General features: G+C 32.9%; 3 protein-coding genes across 6 annotated transcripts; 2 read left to right on the forward strand and 1 right to left on the reverse strand.

Moving 5' to 3' along the window:
• The first annotated feature begins 14 nt into the window (after positions 1-14).
• Positions 15-4079, forward strand: LOC111316717 (putative WRKY transcription factor 3). Its single transcript, XM_022918794.2, has 4 exons — positions 15-523; positions 1268-1974; positions 2063-2218; positions 3508-4079. Exons 1-4 carry the CDS (start codon positions 113-115, stop codon positions 3788-3790), a joined length of 1557 nt encoding a protein of 518 aa, XP_022774529.1. The 5' UTR covers positions 15-112; the 3' UTR covers positions 3791-4079.
• Positions 4080-6306: 2227 nt separating this feature from the next.
• LOC111315994 (cyclin-dependent kinase C-2 C-like) lies at positions 6307-10863 on the forward strand. Of its 3 annotated transcripts, XM_089753870.1 has the most exons (10): positions 6307-7027; positions 7689-7973; positions 8148-8465; positions 8575-8802; positions 9008-9105; positions 9553-9661; positions 9754-10160; positions 10212-10278; positions 10382-10496; positions 10593-10863. In XM_089753870.1, exons 1-9 carry the CDS (start codon positions 6629-6631, stop codon positions 10493-10495), a joined length of 2025 nt encoding a protein of 674 aa, XP_089609996.1. In that variant the 5' UTR covers positions 6307-6628; the 3' UTR covers position 10496; positions 10593-10863. The 3 variants fall into 3 exon arrangements, 2 of the variants coding, with proteins under 2 accessions (XP_089609996.1, XP_089609995.1); XR_016333353.1 differs by lacking the exon at positions 10212-10278; XM_089753869.1 differs by having other exon boundaries at positions 9754-10278.
• Positions 10864-11316: 453 nt separating this feature from the next.
• Positions 11317-15856, reverse strand: LOC111316719 (glutamate NMDA receptor subunit epsilon-1, putative (DUF3598)). 2 transcript variants are annotated; one of them, XM_022918799.2, is made up of 7 exons: positions 15535-15856; positions 15364-15458; positions 13892-14009; positions 13647-13765; positions 12625-12811; positions 12385-12519; positions 11317-11922 (listed from the first exon to the last, which is right to left on the reverse strand). In XM_022918799.2, the coding sequence occupies exons 1-7, from the start codon at positions 15769-15771 to the stop codon at positions 11632-11634; spliced, it is 1182 nt and encodes a 393-aa protein (XP_022774534.2). In that variant the 5' UTR covers positions 15772-15856; the 3' UTR covers positions 11317-11631. The 2 variants fall into 2 exon arrangements, with proteins under 2 accessions (XP_022774534.2, XP_022774533.2); XM_022918798.2 differs by having other exon boundaries at positions 12385-12528; positions 15535-15854.
• Positions 15857-17376: the final 1520 nt, after the last annotated feature.

Genomic DNA, 17376 nt, shown 5'->3' on the forward strand with positions numbered 1-17376 from the left:
AAAAGTGAAGAATCAGAGAAACAAAGGGACAAACATTTTTTTTTTCTTCTGATATATAAGGAGAAAAACAAGGAAAAAAACAGGGGGAAAAACAGAGGAAAACGGGCGGAAAATGGCAGAGCAAGGAACAAGATCAAAGCTTTCAGCTCCAACACGTCCAACAATAACTTTACCACCAAGGCCAGCGATGGATGGCTTATTTTCAAGTGGTTCAGGGCTAAGTCCAGGGCCTATGACACTGGTTTCGGCTTTTTTCTCTGACCCTGACTCAACAGATCATAGGTCTTTTTCTCAGATTTTAGCTGGAGCCATGGCTTCACCTGGAGCTATATTACCTTACAATTCAATGGATGGTTCATTTGTAGAAGTGGGTTTTAAAGATGGAGGTGAAAAAAGTCCTGGGTTTAAGCAAAGTAGACCTTTGAATTTGGCTGTTGCTAGGTCCCCTTTGTTCACTGTGCCTCCTGGGTTAAGCCCTTCTGGCTTGCTTAATTCTCCCGGCTTCTTTTGTCTTTCTCCTCAGGTAAACTGACTTAAATTATTATTATTTTTAATTATGGGTCTTCTTTTTCCTTGGTGTTAAATAAAGAGAGAGAGAGAGAGAGAGAGAGAGAGAGAGAGAGAGAGAGAGAGAGAGAGGATCTGCTTTGTTTTCTCTGGGCGTGGGGGGGGGGGGGGGGGGTTATCAAGAGCTAATAGAAGCTTATGGTTATGTCTTTAAGCCATTGAATTGGGAATCTTGTGATCAACTATTTGATCTGTTGAGCAGCATGATCTGTTTGGTGAAGGATGTATACGTTATTTATGTATTTTCTTCTTTTGTGATGAACTCTTATGGCCTGCATCGAAACTGAACTTTGGGTTTAGCATAAGATGTTGAACAGTTGAGAATTGTGAACTCCTTTTGCAAAAATGTAATTCGTTGGTTATTGTTTCGAATGTTGCTCGAGAAATTAGTACCGAATCTTGAATTGACACATTGAAACTTGTTGCTAATTACATAAGAGTTGGATGGAATACCATTTCACATTTATGGTCTAAATGCAGATGTGTGCGTATTCCCTTTCACATCAGCCTTCTCCTTCTATACAGAACTCATGGTATTATGTCAAATATAGCAATTTAGCCCAGAAGTTGAAAAAAGGAATGATTGCCATTAAAATCTTAGTTTACTATGTCACTTGGTGCCATGTTGATGGCTATCAATCTACAATATCCATATTCTTATTTTGATGATGATCAAACTTTTGTACTGTAATTTGTGCAGAGTCCTTTTGGAATATCCCACCAGCAAGCATTGGCACAGGTTACAGCTCAAGCTGCACTAGCCCAATCTCAAGTGTGTGCACAGACAGAATATCAAACTTTGTCAGTTGCAGCTCCTTCAGAGCCATTGACTCGTCATCCATCCTTCAATCCTGAAGGAACTTCACAGCAGATGCCTCCTTCAGTCTCTGACCCTCAAAGTTCTGCTATGGAACACACAGAAGGTTCTCAATCTGATAGGAAAAATCAGCCTTCTGTTGCTGTGGATAAACCTGCTGAAGATGGCTACAACTGGCGTAAGTATGGGCAGAAGCCTATTAAAGGCTGTGAGTATCCACGAAGCTACTATAAATGTACACATTTGAATTGCCCTGTCAAAAAGCAGGTTGAGCGATCAGCTGATGGCCAAATAACTGAAATTATATACAAAGGTCAACACAATCATGAAAAGCCTCAACCAAATAAACAAGCAAAGGGTGTTAGTGATGGAAATGCTAATGCACAGTCTAACCCTGAACTAGGTTCTCAGGGTGTAGCTGGAAATTTCAACAAATTAAGTGAAATCGTACCAGCTCATTCCATTCCTGGGAAAAATCATGAATCTACGCAAGCTGCGGAATTACCTGGATTAAGTGACAGTGAGGAAGGATGTGATGAAGAGAGTAGAGAAGAAAGAGATGATGGTGATGAACCAAATCCAAAAAGAAGGCAAATTTTTAATCAATTGTAACTGATCATGCAAATTTGTATTTCTTCAATCTTCATAGTTTTGAGAGCATTTTGCTTTTGACTGCAGGAATAGTGCGGGAGAAACTGCAGTAGTCTTGTCACACAAGACAGTCACAGAACCAAAAATTATTGTGCAAACAAGAAGTGAAGTTGACCTTTTGGATGATGGCTATAGGTGGCGCAAGTATGGGCAGAAAGTGGTCAAAGGGAACCCTCATCCAAGGTGCTGTGGATTATATATATGTTTGTTTGTCTATGGTACTAATGATTACATCATGGCATGAATTTTGTCTATGGTTCTAATGATTACATCATGGTATGAATTCCGGTGCTGCACGTATTCTTGTTTAATTAAATTTACAGTTGCCTCTCTGCTCAAGACATTCTAGTATTCATTCTTACAGCATTTCTCTCCTTGTAAACTGAAACTTTTCTAATTGATAGTAGAGAACTCTACAACCATTCCAAGATAAATAAAATCTACATCTAATAATGTTTTAGCACTATTATAAACTTCCGAGTGCTTGACAATGGCAAGATATATCTTAGAATTGATCTTTAAAAGTAGTATGATCTAATTTCTTGGAGCATTTCAATACTAGGCATAAACTCCTAGGACTGCTAATCATTGTGACCGTTGTCTTTCTTGCGTTTAGACTTAATAAATTAATGAAAGACCTTGAGCATGCATTTTATAGCAAAAACGTTTCACAATTGTCTGCCATCAGTAGATATTGGCTAGATTTTCTGCTAGACTGGGCTACCATACATGCCCAGTTTCACTAAGTTTTTGTGCATATTGGCTGAAATTTTTTGAAGATAAGAAACTTAAAATGGAGAGATAACCTTTTTCTTTTTCTGCACAAAGAATCCATCAAATTGCTAGACCATAGTTTTGCATCTCAACCACAAATGCCGAACTAAGCCCAAGTTAAAGGAATTCATGTGGCAGAAGAGACGGTACCATCAGTAAATTCGTCTTCCTGTTTTGCTTGTTAAATATTGTTTATTGGATAATGATTTGATAAATGCAGATGTAGCAGTAATGCTGATTTCTTGTTGCAAATGCATGTGATAGTGTGAATTAATCCATTTATTTGTTGTCATTTATACTGTGACTAAGTTTATTATGACATGCCGAGTCTAATTTATCATTTTATAGCCTTTTTTTTTCTCCATGTAACGTACATATTGTAACAACTACTTCCGGTTGAATTGCTAACAACTATTGGTGGTAACAAATATTTGATGCTTGTTTTACAAAAAATTTTTAAAAAAATTATGGGTTTATGAAGGGCCTCTGATCTAATCCCACCTTCAAAGAGAAGGTGGGAAGGAGAGTGCTAACCGCTCATTGTGTTGGAAAACACTTGAATCATTGTTACCTGTGGTATTAGGAATTGATCTAGTATGTCCTGCCTATATTGGTTTTGTTTTCGAGTTGCTGTCCCTCAATCACAAGTTGTTTACCTTTTTGGGATTATTTCTGATGCATCTAATTTATTCCGACAGGAGCTATTACAAATGCACAAGTGCAGGATGCAACGTTCGGAAGCATGTGGAAAGAGCTTCAACCGATCCCAAAGCTGTCATAACGACGTACGAGGGAAAACATAATCATGATGTCCCAGCAGCTAGGAACAGCAGCCACAACACAGTCAACAATAGTTTACCTCTGCCAAAACCACAAAGGGTGGTGGCTGAGAAGCATTCTTTACTTAAAGAGACGGATTTTGGAAACAATGCCCAGGCACCAGCAGTTTTAAGGCTAAAGGAGGAGCAAATAAGAGTGTAACTGCCCTGCTAAAACCTGTTAAGTAACAGGAGGTTCGGCTGCTGATCCCAGCCAACTAACACGGTTATGAAATGAATAAGGCAGAAAGGGTAAAACAAACGTGATAAAATCAAATGATAATAGCTGCTGAACTATAGTTTTATTAACTAGGAATGCTTTATTGACTACCCAGTTTTGTATATTGGAATTCGTAAGTAATGTTGTATATTTGTTTACACTCTATTGGAGAAGGTTATATATGTTAGGTGTTGTTCAAGTTGCCAGGCTTGTTGCTGCCGGCATTGATTTATACGATGTAGATTCAGTTAACAACAAGAAGCATTTTGATATAGAGGCCAAGTAAGTAATTCATAAACCGGGGACCCTCTTATCCGTCAATGGCAAGGTTTTCTTGGAGGTTTATGGCAATAGATCTGCTTTCTACTTCTATTTCCACATTATCCAATTCTTCATGTTTGTTTTTCAGATTTGAATGTCGGTGACATCTCAATAACTTTGTTTTCCATTGCCTTTGATTTTATATAAATGTGTTTCAGATCAGATAATGGTTACTTTGCCATGCTTTTTAACGTTTTCTTTTCTGTCATTGTAACCAAGTTTTTATCGACCTATCGGGCATTTTTTATTGCTATAATCGCCTTTTAAGTAGATCTGGAAACTTTAAATAAGCTATAATGACAAGATATAAAAATGATACAAAAAGTAATATAAAAATAATATAATTTAAAATTTTAGTAAAAAATATATATAAAATATGTAAAAATAAAAAAATATATATATTTTACACGTGATATATCAATATAAATTATAATATAATAATTTTATATTTTACACATTTTTAATATGAAATAAATATTATATAAATATACGAATTATCATATCTACTTTTAAGATAGCGATAGAGCTTAAAAATTTTTTGTGATTTCTTACTATAAATCTAACTTAAAAATTAAAAAAAAATTATATATTGGTAAGCAACTTTGGGATAGAGGAAGGAATTTTAGATACTAAAATTAAAATTTAAAATTTATTGAATATTATCTTTTAAAAATTATTGCATAAAAAGATTTGGATTCACATTCTTTAATACATTAATCAATAATATAAACAGCTTGGTCAGGATTTTAGGTATCCAAAGTTGGAAGGTCTCTGTGAAAAAATGTTAAAAAGTGTGACCACATGTACCAAATGTGGTCCAACAAGCCCATGGTTTCACTTGTAAGAAACCAAAAAGCTGACTATTGTTTCAACCCAAACTCCAACAGACAAATTGATTGTTGCTTTCTCCTCACATAATTTGACAATAAGGCCCTAACCCCCTCTTTTTTATGGAACATAACCCCCTCTCAGAAAAGATGGTTTCAACCATTTCATCTTCCATGATGTTCAAACTTTTAGGTCAAGCCTATGCTTTTCAGTCAGCTGGCTGCATTGCCTTTTAGACCTTGCTTTATTAAATTCTTTCCCAGAAATTACTACTAATTTCCAATTTTGTATGTATATTTGAAAGAGATTCAAATCTCCTTTTTTTTTTTTTAAGTTATGGACATATGTATTAATCATTAAATCAAATAAAATTTAAAATTTAGTTTAAATAATTTATTATTTTTTAAAAGTAAATTTTAATAAATCTAGATTCGATATCTTATGCATACAATTTTTTTTTCAATTTTTTTTAATTTTTAAATTTTTATATAAATAAATGATTAAATTAAATACGCGAATACATATATATTCAAATATCTGATTTTGAATTCAAATTAATTACTTATTTAAATGAAGTGTACTAACTCCTTTAGCTAAAGTTTTTGAATCAAAATTTTGTATTAAAAGATACTTAGAAGACTGCAACATTGGTTAAATGCTTTCCCTACTATTTTAGTGATTGTTTCTTTAGAATAAAGTATGGACCCATTAAATGATGTAACTGCAAATCCTTTAAACACTTTAAAACAGAATTCCAAGGCACCCTTTAGCTCACTTAACTATAATAATTAGTAATCATCACCACTTAATCCTCCTAAATGATTCAAAGATTGATTAATCAATTATCGAACTTAAACCACATTTCTTCACAAGATTGCAAGCATTGGAGCTATTGGAAGTTGGAATAATTGGCCTAAAATTGTTTAAATTTTGTAATTTATATATACGTTTAAATTTATTTTATATTTAATATAAATAAAATATAAAAATTATCGTATAACAATTCGTATAAATATATTAAATGTAAAATATATTTTTTGAATTTTACCTGTCTCGTTCAAAATAGACAAAGGTAACTCTTACCATGTCAATTATTGAGCCGACAAATGATGATGTTGTCTAACATTTTGATAGGTCGGATCTATGTTTGTAGAAACTAGATCGAAGCGGTCTGTTCTTTTTTTTTTTTTTTTTAATGCTGTATATCAATGAAAACCAAATTCAACAAACAGAAAAACAAGAAACATCCAATGGTTACGTTTATAACCTTTTGCAAAGACAAGAAACCAACATTCTAACAATAAAAGATGTGTCATTATGGACCCACGAATCTCTTTTCTTTTCTTTTCTTTCTTTGGTGTTCTTCTGTTCCCCCCGCAGATATCGCAAACAAAGACCAAGACAGACAGACAAAAGAAAAACAACAAAACTCTGTTTTTATTTTGTTTCCCCTGTTTTTCCTCTGTTTTCTTCTTCTCTGCAAGTCTGTTTTTGTCCTGTCTCTCTATGTTTCTCCCTTCTTTTCCAGATTAAATGCTTACCCTTTTGGTCTAATGTGGGGATGATTTCCAATTTTTGACCCAGACCTTTTTTTTTTTTGTCTGATCTGGGTCAATCTTGGTTTCCAGCTGAATGGGTTGCATTACATCCAAACAAGGTGGCACTGTGGTGGCAGCCTCCCCTGTTTCTGTGGTTCACAACAACAGTCATGGTTTGATATTTGCTTCTTCTTCATCCTTAAAACGACAATCTGGGAGGTTAGAGATTGATAGAGATGATGAGAAATTGTATGAAAATGGTAAAACTATTAACCATAATCACCGGAAGAGAAGCCGTGAGTTGAGGAAATCAAAGAGGGAGAGTTCTGCTAGGAAGAGTGGTTCTTTTAGCTTCAAATTAGGCTTTTCACATAGGCTTGTGGAGGCTGAACAGGTTGCAGCCGGGTGGCCTGCTTGGCTCAGCTCAGCTGCTGGTGAAGCTGTACATGGTTGGGTGCCTTTGCAGCCTGATGCTTTTGAGAAACTGGAAAAGGTAGCTAAGATTTTCCCATCAAAATGACTTGGAAGTAGAATTTTATTAATCATGTTTTCTAACCAAGTGCATCTTATTTGAAGTTGGTATGTTTAATTGTCAATTGCTGTCATATTTGGAAGCTAGTTGTCACATTTCTAAACATCCCTTTGTTTCATATAAGTTCCACTGATCAAGGTACATTTTATTTTCTGAAACTGTTGGTTGAATGATAGAATTATCCATTTGAAAATGAAAAAGGGAATGATAACTTAGTGCCAAAGTAGAAATATATACCGCAGGCTGCGGATAGGGGAAGTCAGACCTATTTGATACCACCTCTTAAGGATGACTACATGAACCAAGCAAGCTAAGCTACGGGATCATGAATATTCCTTGTTTAAAGTATTAGAATATTAGGAATAGTCATTGTTTGACTAGTTTGCTAAATTGAGCTGACTAGTAAATTGTAATTACAGTTTGCAGCAACAATGGATACCTTGTTTGATGTACAAGCAAGCTAGATCTCTTGCAGTGTCCAAACATGAAGTCAATTATACTCATTGTGTCATTTTCTTTTTTCTTATTTTTGGGATGCTAAGTGGGTCGGTGGTCATCATTTGGTCATTGCCTCAATCTTGATTTTGACAAGAATTCTTTTCAATCCCTAATATTCATGTAGATTGGACAAGGTACATACAGTAGCGTATTCCAAGCTCGCGAAGTTGAAACTGGGCGGATGGTTGCCTTGAAGAAGGTGCGGTTTGACAACTTTCAACCAGAAAGCATTAGGTTTATGGCACGAGAAATAACAATTCTACGCAGGCTTGACCATCCAAATATCATGAAATTGGAAGGGGTAATCACATCTCGGTTTTCAAGTACTGTTTACCTTGTATTTGAGTACATGGAGCATGATCTTGCTGGATTATCTTCTTGTCCTGATATCAAGTTCAGTGAGGCACAGGTTTGTTTTGTATCTTATGATCAGTTTGAAAAAGCATAGATCTTGGTTGTAGTTGAAACTCAAGCGTAATATTATTTTTTTTTTTTTTTCAGAATGTATTAATTCGTGATCATGATATCTTTTCTTCAATTCTTCAATGTTTAAGAAGTTCAGTTTCGGTTCCTTTCTGTGCAGGTGAAGTGCTATATGAAGCAGCTATTACTGGGACTTGAGCATTGCCATTTGCAAGGTATAATGCATCGAGATGTTAAAGCATCTAACATTTTGGTAAACAATCAAGGAATTCTGAAATTGGGGGATTTTGGATTGGCAAACATCCTTACTTCGAGGAACAGGCAACAATTAACTAGTCGAGTAGTGACTTTATGGTATCGCCCTCCTGAACTTTTGATGGGATCCACAAGTTATGAAGTCTCAGTGGATCTCTGGAGTGTAGGCTGTGTATTTGCAGAACTTCTTATGGGAAAGCCTATCCTCAAAGGGAGAACTGAGGTGATTGTGTTGTTATGTTGCATTACCCTCTTATATTAGCTGAATTATTTGACAGTCATATTTACTTACTAGGCAGCTCAAGAAGATTGGTTTCTCCTTCATTTGGCAGGTTGAACAACTGCATAAAATCTTTAAACTGTGTGGTTCCCCACCTGATGAATATTGGAAAAAGATTAGGCTCCCTCATTCAACCATGTTTAAACCTCAGCATCCTTATGAAAGTTCTCTTCGCGAAAGGTGTAAAGATATTTCTGCAAGTGCAATGAACTTGTTAGAAACTCTTCTTTCGGTAGAACCTCACAAGCGTGGGACTGCCTCTTCATCACTAATGTCTGAGGTAATGCCACCAAAATGATTGCACTTCAGTTCAGAATGCAGCAATTTCGTAGGTTCTGCAAGCTTGCCAATAGTTTTTTTTTTTTTCAACATTAATCCAAAATATGACTGAAATTCTTTCATTAAGACATTATTCCATCACTGTTAAAAATTTTAGCATGAGCTTAGTTTCCTGATTCCATGTTTATCTGTTGCCTCTCTTTCAGTATTTCCACACAAAACCCTATGCCTGCGATCCTTCAAGCTTGCCAAAGTATGCACCTAATAAAGAAATTGATGCAAAACAGCGCGATGAACTACGAAGGTGAAATTCTCACTCCTTGATTTGAGTCTCAGTTTAAATTAGTTGCATGCTTATAATTACTAAATAAATATCAGGAACCATGGAACTTTGAGACTGAGACTCAACTAATATGTAGGCAGTTATGAGTTCTGAAATTTGTTCATTTATAGGCCTATGGTGCTTCTGTGCTGCTGTAGTCTAACTATAAAGCCTATAATTTGTTTCTGGAGCAACTATGATTGATCCATTTTTTCGGTCTCATAAACATGATCAATCCTTTGTTTTCTTCTGTTGGGGAAAAAGAAAGAGGACAGTGTCGTTTAGTCCTAACACCAAATGGTCATGGATGTATCCTAGATGCAATATCTTATAAATCTGTCGATCAAGCAATTATGGAAAACAGGATGCTTGGATGTTTCATTAGCATGATTCCCTTTAATCATGTATCTTTATTCATTATAATTTCAGGAAGAAATCTGGATCTAGAACCCGAGATTCTGGAGTATCGAGAAAAACAAGAAGATCTCGTAAAAGTTTGCAAGAACCTAAAAATTTCATTAGAACAGCGCCGAAAGAGGTCTCTCTCTCTCTCTCTCTCCCAGAATGTGTGTGTGTATCTGGTGTTAAAGCAAAGAGCTAATGATTAGGTACTTTGATTAATATATGCAGGAGCTGCTAGACAATACTCAAGTTGCTAGTAAAAACTATGGTTTTACTGCAAATAATCCGAAGGGAAGAGAATGTACTGCTCATAGAGGGCATCTGAATTTATCGTTTGATACAAGGTCAGAGACTTCTCAAGTAACAACTGTATCTCAAGGTGATATTTCCACAGCTCCACCACCACTGACAGGACCAACCAGCTTTTCCTGGGCAAAGAAGCGAAAAGATTCCACATCTACACTTTCATACAATCAACTTTCTTCAATAAGTCAACTTAGTGATACAAATTCATCCAGCTTCACCTTTTCAAATTCTAATACCTTTAACCTAATAAAGCAAGAGAATCAAGATGTTCCTGAAGGTGTTTATACTAATTCCAAGGAGCTGAAGCAGCAGCGAACTCGATTGAATAGGTATGATTTTTCTGATGTAACTGATCAGCAGGTGCAAAACAAGTTTAATAGGTCTGATTTTTATGATGCAAGTGATGTATTTCATCAGGAAGAAGTAACTGCTATAAATAATAATATGGTAAGATCACAGGCAGCTTATGCATCATTAGTTGTTCTCAGTTTTCACTCATGAATAATTCTTTTGCTTACAGCAACAATTTTTCTTGTTATTTAACCATCAGGAAAAAGTTGGTTATTCAGGACCAATAGTAACAGAATCATATGATGTCGACGAACTACTGGAAAGGAACGAAAATCAGATCCGGCAAGTAGCCAGAAGATCAAGGTTTCATTGAGGTATGGCAAAGCCATGTTTCTGCATTCCATTGTCTAAAAATATTATGTCTAATGACCAGCAAAACTGATGGAATTTTGTTTTTTTGGTTTTGGCAGAGAAATGAAACAAGGTTTTCTTTCTAAGAGTGGACGATCCCTTGGTATGGCCGAAATGCAAAGTAGGCAAGGCTTTCCAGCTTGCAAACCTTGAACATATATAATCCATTGCCCTGTTCTTACATTGAGCTCAAACAAAGATCTGGTGCTACCTTTGTTTTGCATTTTTAGCCTGCATTTTGTGCTTAAAATCAATTGTATAAAAAAAATTGTATATTCCAAATAGCGCAACTTTTCATTGGAAAGGAAGAAATTAATCCTGAGCATGAAACTTGTTATGCCTTCCCTTTTCTGGTATCATATATTTTCTTTTTCTTTTTTTTTTTAATTTAAGAAAGCAATATATTACTCAGAAGGATTACAAAGAGAATTCGAGAGGGCTCTTGACCAAAATTTCAAATAGAATGTGAAAAAACAGGGCCAATCGACAACCACTCAAAGAACAGTCAACATCTCTTGCTAATTTCATTCTAAAATCTAATTATTTTACTTCCAAACTTTATTTATTTAACACAAATGCAAACTACGTATATTCTTAACGATTACTTTATAAAAATAACACTTGATAAAAACTTTAGAAAACATTTATTTTGATAATCTATACAAGGGATAATCCAGCAAGGAGCATGCATGTACTTTGGCTAATTATCTGCATATGCTTGGTGATTTTTATTTTTTTTTGGTATAATGGACAATATTCATCCACACAAAACAGAGCAGGCCACAACCAGAATAAATCTATATTTATAAACAACTCAATAAACTAATTTCAATATAGGTTTAGATTTAAATGTTAAAGGTTAGAGAGAGAGAGAGAGATAATGGAAACTTAATCCTTTCACTGACTTTAAAAGGAATGGAGCAATAAATTAGAAAATATTTACCTATTTTACCACTTACAACAATGAACCCTCTTTTCCTTGCTTTCATTTATATTAAATCAAAACCCTAACTTCATCACAAAGAATTTAGGTGCTGAGAGAAGAATTCCACTTTGAGAATAGGGAATGATATATGCAGGCAGTCATGTAGGAGGGACTCACACTCTAACCTCGGAAAAATAAGTTGATGAGACAACCAACCCCTCTGCATCATAAGTTCGAACCAGTCTCTGTCTCTTGCCAGGAGCCTCGAGCCAACAGAACTCCAAATGGAATGACTTGGATTCAGCTACACTCTTTGCAATATCAGAAGGGTATCCCATATACATACCACCAGGTAATAGTGCCAGCTGATATGCCCCTTCGAATTCAACTGAGTTATTTGAGATCATACCCGTCCAACGTACGTTAGTCCTTACATCTTGTCCGCCATGCAAGGAAGTAACATCCTGATTGTGTATATGGAAACAAGGGGAAAAAAATAAGAAATGACCAAGAGTTTGATAATAACAAAACCAACTGTAATGAGTATCACCACAAACAAAAGGAGTAGATTATACATTAAACAATTCTCCACATGCACATTTTGGACTTGCAACAAGTGGCATTTACAATCCCAAGTTCAAAACAGAAAAAAGAAAATTTAAAGGCATAAAAGTTTCCCTCATTTTAAAATCCATAAAAGAAAATAAGAGAACCAAGATGCAGCCCTTGCGTCTTAGAAGCACATGCATGTACTACAAAATGAACAAGATCTCATCGCTAACTTCACACAGACAACCTCTTGCGTCATCATATAAACAGTCAGGAAACTTATATAAATCAATTTCCACTTCAAGATTGCATGAATCTTACCTTTTCAAGAGAATGAATATTAGTGCTTGGGAACATTTGGAGAGATGAAGACATACCTGGATGAGCTTATGCTTGTCATCCATTTCCAGTAAGACAACTGTATCAGCTTCTGCCCTCGTGGATCCATAAACACCACTGCGCTTTGTTACAGAATGACCTTCCCACTTGCCAAGAAATGGTAAAATCCAGTCCTGTCCATCCTACAATCAGTAAAAACAATGTTTGACATACAAAAATCGTACAAAAGGAAGATTGATTTACTGTTAGTTCAAACAATGTGGTTGAAGATAAATTACCATCATATTGCCAAGCGATGGGTAAACAAGTGGCCTATCACCTCTATCCTCAAGGAAGATGACAAGCATATCCACAAAGCCTCTTGGATCCATGATATGAAATGCTCTCGCTCGTCTGTCCTTCTCTTGTGAATATAGGCAATTTTCACAAACAATGGAAGGCGAACGAGAAGGAAGCTTAAGATTTCTGTAAAGTAAAACAAATAGTTCTTTTAATTGAGTGCACCTGTGCATGCAAGTTGCATGATAGAAGAGAAAACTGTTAAACAGCAACCACTTCATGATATTTTTGTCCAGAAAGCACACTCATCATTTAGAAAATGGGTGATTGTGACATAAATCATTGATAGAATTAGCTAATCAACATTGTCCACAACTCCACTTGTTCATGCAAATTTGATACTCAAACAAGACCAGATTTAAATATTTTTCTAAGCAACCCAATAGAACTGATATATCTATTTAGACTTTTACTGAAAAGATGTAGATCAGAAATAAAATATTGAGGAAATAGCTAATCGCCCTTCTCTCCTGCCACTGTATCCAAGCAGGCCACTGCCCCTAACACTAAAAACAGGCCAAGAAGCAACCCTAGCAGACTAGCTTGAAGTGCAAGATAAGGCCCAGAGATGGTTGTAGGAAGACATTAAGGATGCCGGTCCCCCAAATTATCTAGCCAATCAGAAATATCCAAACAAACTTTTGACAATGTGACACATTTATAAGATGCCTTTGCAAAGGTTAGTAGAAAATTTCTTCAAAACTGGGGCAATTATACCATACATCATGCATTATGTATCACAGTTGGTTTTGTGCGTACTGGAACCTCAGACAAGACTCATTCAATATAACAACCACAACAAAATAGCATAAAACTAGTGTTTGAATCATCTGCACCAAATTCAGTATCAATGGTCTAGCTTGATGAGGAAGAACTGCTATTCTGGTTCTTCTGATTCTCTTGCCATGTCCAAATCATTCAATTGATAAAATGAATGCCTTCAAAGAACAGAAGCACTTACTTTGGTGATTCGTCTCCTGTGTCATCTTCTCCCAACACCCCTTGTCTTAACACAGTCTCTAACATGCCAGCAGTCTGGTAACTTAAAGAGAAAGCCCTCTCTTTGGGAAAAAAGCAAATCTGCAGACTAAACATAATGGATATTCCAAGAAAAAGAATAACAAATCTAAAAGCTATGACATAATCGAAACAAAGTTCCTTGAAAATCAACAAATTTGAAATCCTAAAATGATTGGAAAAGCTCACCTGTTGATTTTTGTCCACGGTGAACATATTTGTTTCTTTTATTTTGTATTCTGCCCATTCAGCTTCCTCATCATGTCCAGAAATTGAAGTACTTGATTGAGGCTGCTCAATGTACAACCTAAAAGGATACAACTTTTTTAAGCAACTTGGAAAAGAGAAATTAAAAAAAAAAAAAAAACCATAAAAATCTACTAGCCATTACTAAACGGGTTTTCTTGATTTTTACATTGATCCAATGTAAGCTCCATCAAAGGGAAAATGCCTTTTGGAAATAAAAACAATAATACAACATCAACAACAACAAACTAAGCCTTATATCTCATAACTTTGGAGTTGGCTGTATGAAAGACCAAAAAAAAGAATTATGTTAGATCATAGTTTTGAATCTTCTTATGACACTCATTTCTATAAAAAACAACATTTTCACCTGTTTCCTTAACCCTCATATTATCTCTTATTACTTGCATCAATGACTTTCGTAGTCTATCTCTCGAAGCTTTAGTCTCTCTCAAATCCAGAAGCTCATTTTTCCTAACTTGCGCATGATAGGCCTACATTTCACATGTCCAAACATCCTAAACGGCCCTCTCTCATCTTTTCCTCAATTCGAACTACCCTTAATTTTCCTTGAATTTCTTCATTTCTAATTTTGTCTCTTCTAGTCTTACCACACATCCATTTAAGCATCCTCATATCCGTTACACTCATTTTCTTTTCATGTTGTTTCTTAATAGCCCAATGCCTAGCCCTATATAACAATACAGGCCTTGCAGTTGTTTTATAGAATTTTGTCTTTAACTTGAAAAGCATGTTGCGATCGCACAATACACCCAACGCACTTTGCTTTAAAGTCATGTTACCACACTGCTGATCCCAAACCCGGATAAAGCAAGGAGAGTTGTGATAAGACAACGACCAACATAAAATATAATCAAACCATGATGAGAGATAAAAAAAAAGCAATAATATTTTTAAATAATTTTAAATTAAAAGCTTTAACGTTAAGACTGACAAAATGCATAATTTTAATTTTATGCAAAGCAATTATTAAAGAGAAATTAATCCATCCATATCTGAAATTTTTACAATCCACAAGCGTGGTTAGTAAGTGACATATACTTTTAGAGTATTAAAAAATAAAAAATAAAAAATAAAAATTAATTAGAAAAGTGAGACATATCTTTTAACCCTGCACTTGAAATTAAAAAATTCCACCATATAGAAATGTATGTCACATTTTAGCTATTTGTTCATTTTCACTTACATATAGAATTATTTTTCGCCAAAGCAAAAAAAAAAAGTAAAAGCAAACTGCAACTTAAAAAAAAAAAATACTCATCAATAACATCATATAAACTTATCATAAAAAAAATCATATAAACTTCAACAAGATAAAAAGAATTTACATTTCACCAAAAAAATAAACCTTTTAAAAAAAAATTATTCATAGTAGTAGAAATTGAAAAGCTTACGTTTGAATGAGACTGATGAGTTCATCTTCTCCATAGGAACTAGCCGAAAGCCTCGTATTTATTTTTTGCAATAAATTTCCACTCCCATCAAATTGCTGCAAAATTCAAAAACTTTTTTGAATTATTCAAGAAATGATGATGATTAAAATTCATTAAGAATTAAATAATTACATGGAAAGAACCCGTCCATTTGCCCAAATTAAGGTCGAAAAACCGGTAGAGATCATCGATGCTCATGTGATGTTCTTCTTGGACCGAAGCCGAGTTTGCGGCTCCGAGTTTGGAGCTCCGAAAGGAGGGGAATGGGTTCGGGTTGGGAAGTTTTGGAAGGAAGGCGAATGGTTTGTTTGGATTTAGTGAATTGGAAGGGTAAAGAAAGGAAACGTAGGAGTAACTGATTGAAGCCATTCTCAGAGACGAAAAGGGACAAGCGAATGTCAATTGGAATGAGAGGAAGGTTAGTTCTTTAGTATCTTATCTGTTATGGATTGATTTTTTTTTTTTTTCAGTTAATTAGTTTTTTTTTTAATTAAAATTAAAATTATATAAGCAGTACTCAAAATAATAATATCATGTATCTTTAATTTCAATGCTTCAAGATTAAAATTTTTATAATTTCAAGTAATAATAATAATAATAATAATAATAATAATAATAATAATAATAATATCTTTTGTTAAATTAATTTAAAACAAATTCTCGATTGTGAATTTAAATCTATTTAAATTGTTGACAACTTAGTATTAATTCAAATAACATATATATTATATATAATTTTTTAAGATTATGGATTTAAGAGTATTTAAATGCATAATATCTTTGAATTAAATAAATAAAGATAAATAAAAGGTTAAATACATATTTAACTATTGAACTTTAAAATTTTTATCACATTAATAGCTAAATAATTTTTTATCACATTGGTATCTAAACTTTCAATCATTATCACATTGGTAATTCATATTAACATTATTAATCTACTTTGCTAACGTATTATTAATATTTAATAAAATATTAAAAAATATTAAAAATTTTAGTCAACATCATATCATCAATGTCATGTTAGCATGAAAAAAATTTAGAAAATATTCTAAAAATTCTTTAAAAAATTTCTAAAGAATTTAAAAATATTCTAAAGAAATTTAAAATTATAGAAATTCAAAAAAAAATTTAAAAAATTCTAAAAAATTTTAAACTTTTTTAAAAATTTAAAAAATTCTAAAATAATTTATAAAATTTTTAGAAAATTCAAATTTTAAAAAAATTCAAATAATAATTTTTTAAATTTTTTAAAAATTCTAAAATAATTCCATTTTTTTTTTGAAAATTCAAAAAAATTAAAAAATTCTAAAAACATCTAAATTTTAAAATTTTAAAATATCTAAAAAATTTAAATTTTGAAAAAAATTTAAAAATCTAAAAACTTTTAAAATTTTAAAAAAATTCTAAAAATTCTAACAAAATTTAAAAATTCAATAACAATTAAGGAAAGTTAAAAATTTTTATAAAATTTTTATAAATTTATAGAATTTTATTTTTTTTATAAAATTTTATTTTTATAAATTTTAATTTTGTTGGAATTTTTTTATTTTTAAATTTTAAAAATTTTTCAAATTATGATAATTTTTATAATTTATAGAAATATTTCATCTTTTTAATTTTTTTTTATAGATTTAAAAAAAATTTTACAAAATTAAAAATAATTGAAAATTTTTTATTATTTTTTTATTTTTTCGAAATTAAAATTTTTTTATAAATTTTAAAATTTTGTAAAATACTTTTAATTTTTTCAAAATTTTTAAAAAAATTTTAGAATTATTTGGAATTTTTTTATGTTTCTAAAATTTTTAGAATTTTAAAAAGTTTTTAGAAGTTTTAAATATTTTTGTGAATTTTTTATTTTTTTCAATTGTCTAAAAATACTTTAAAAGTTATTAAAATTTTTAGAATTTTTTATAATTTTTTGAAATGAAATTTTTTTTTAATTTAAAAAATATTTTATAATTTTTTTCA

The sequence above is a fragment of the Durio zibethinus genome, chromosome 24 (assembly GCF_047325235.1).
Source record: "Durio zibethinus cultivar Kanyao isolate XHJ-2024 chromosome 24, ASM4732523v1, whole genome shotgun sequence".
Lineage (NCBI taxonomy): Eukaryota > Viridiplantae > Streptophyta > Magnoliopsida > Malvales > Malvaceae > Durio > Durio zibethinus.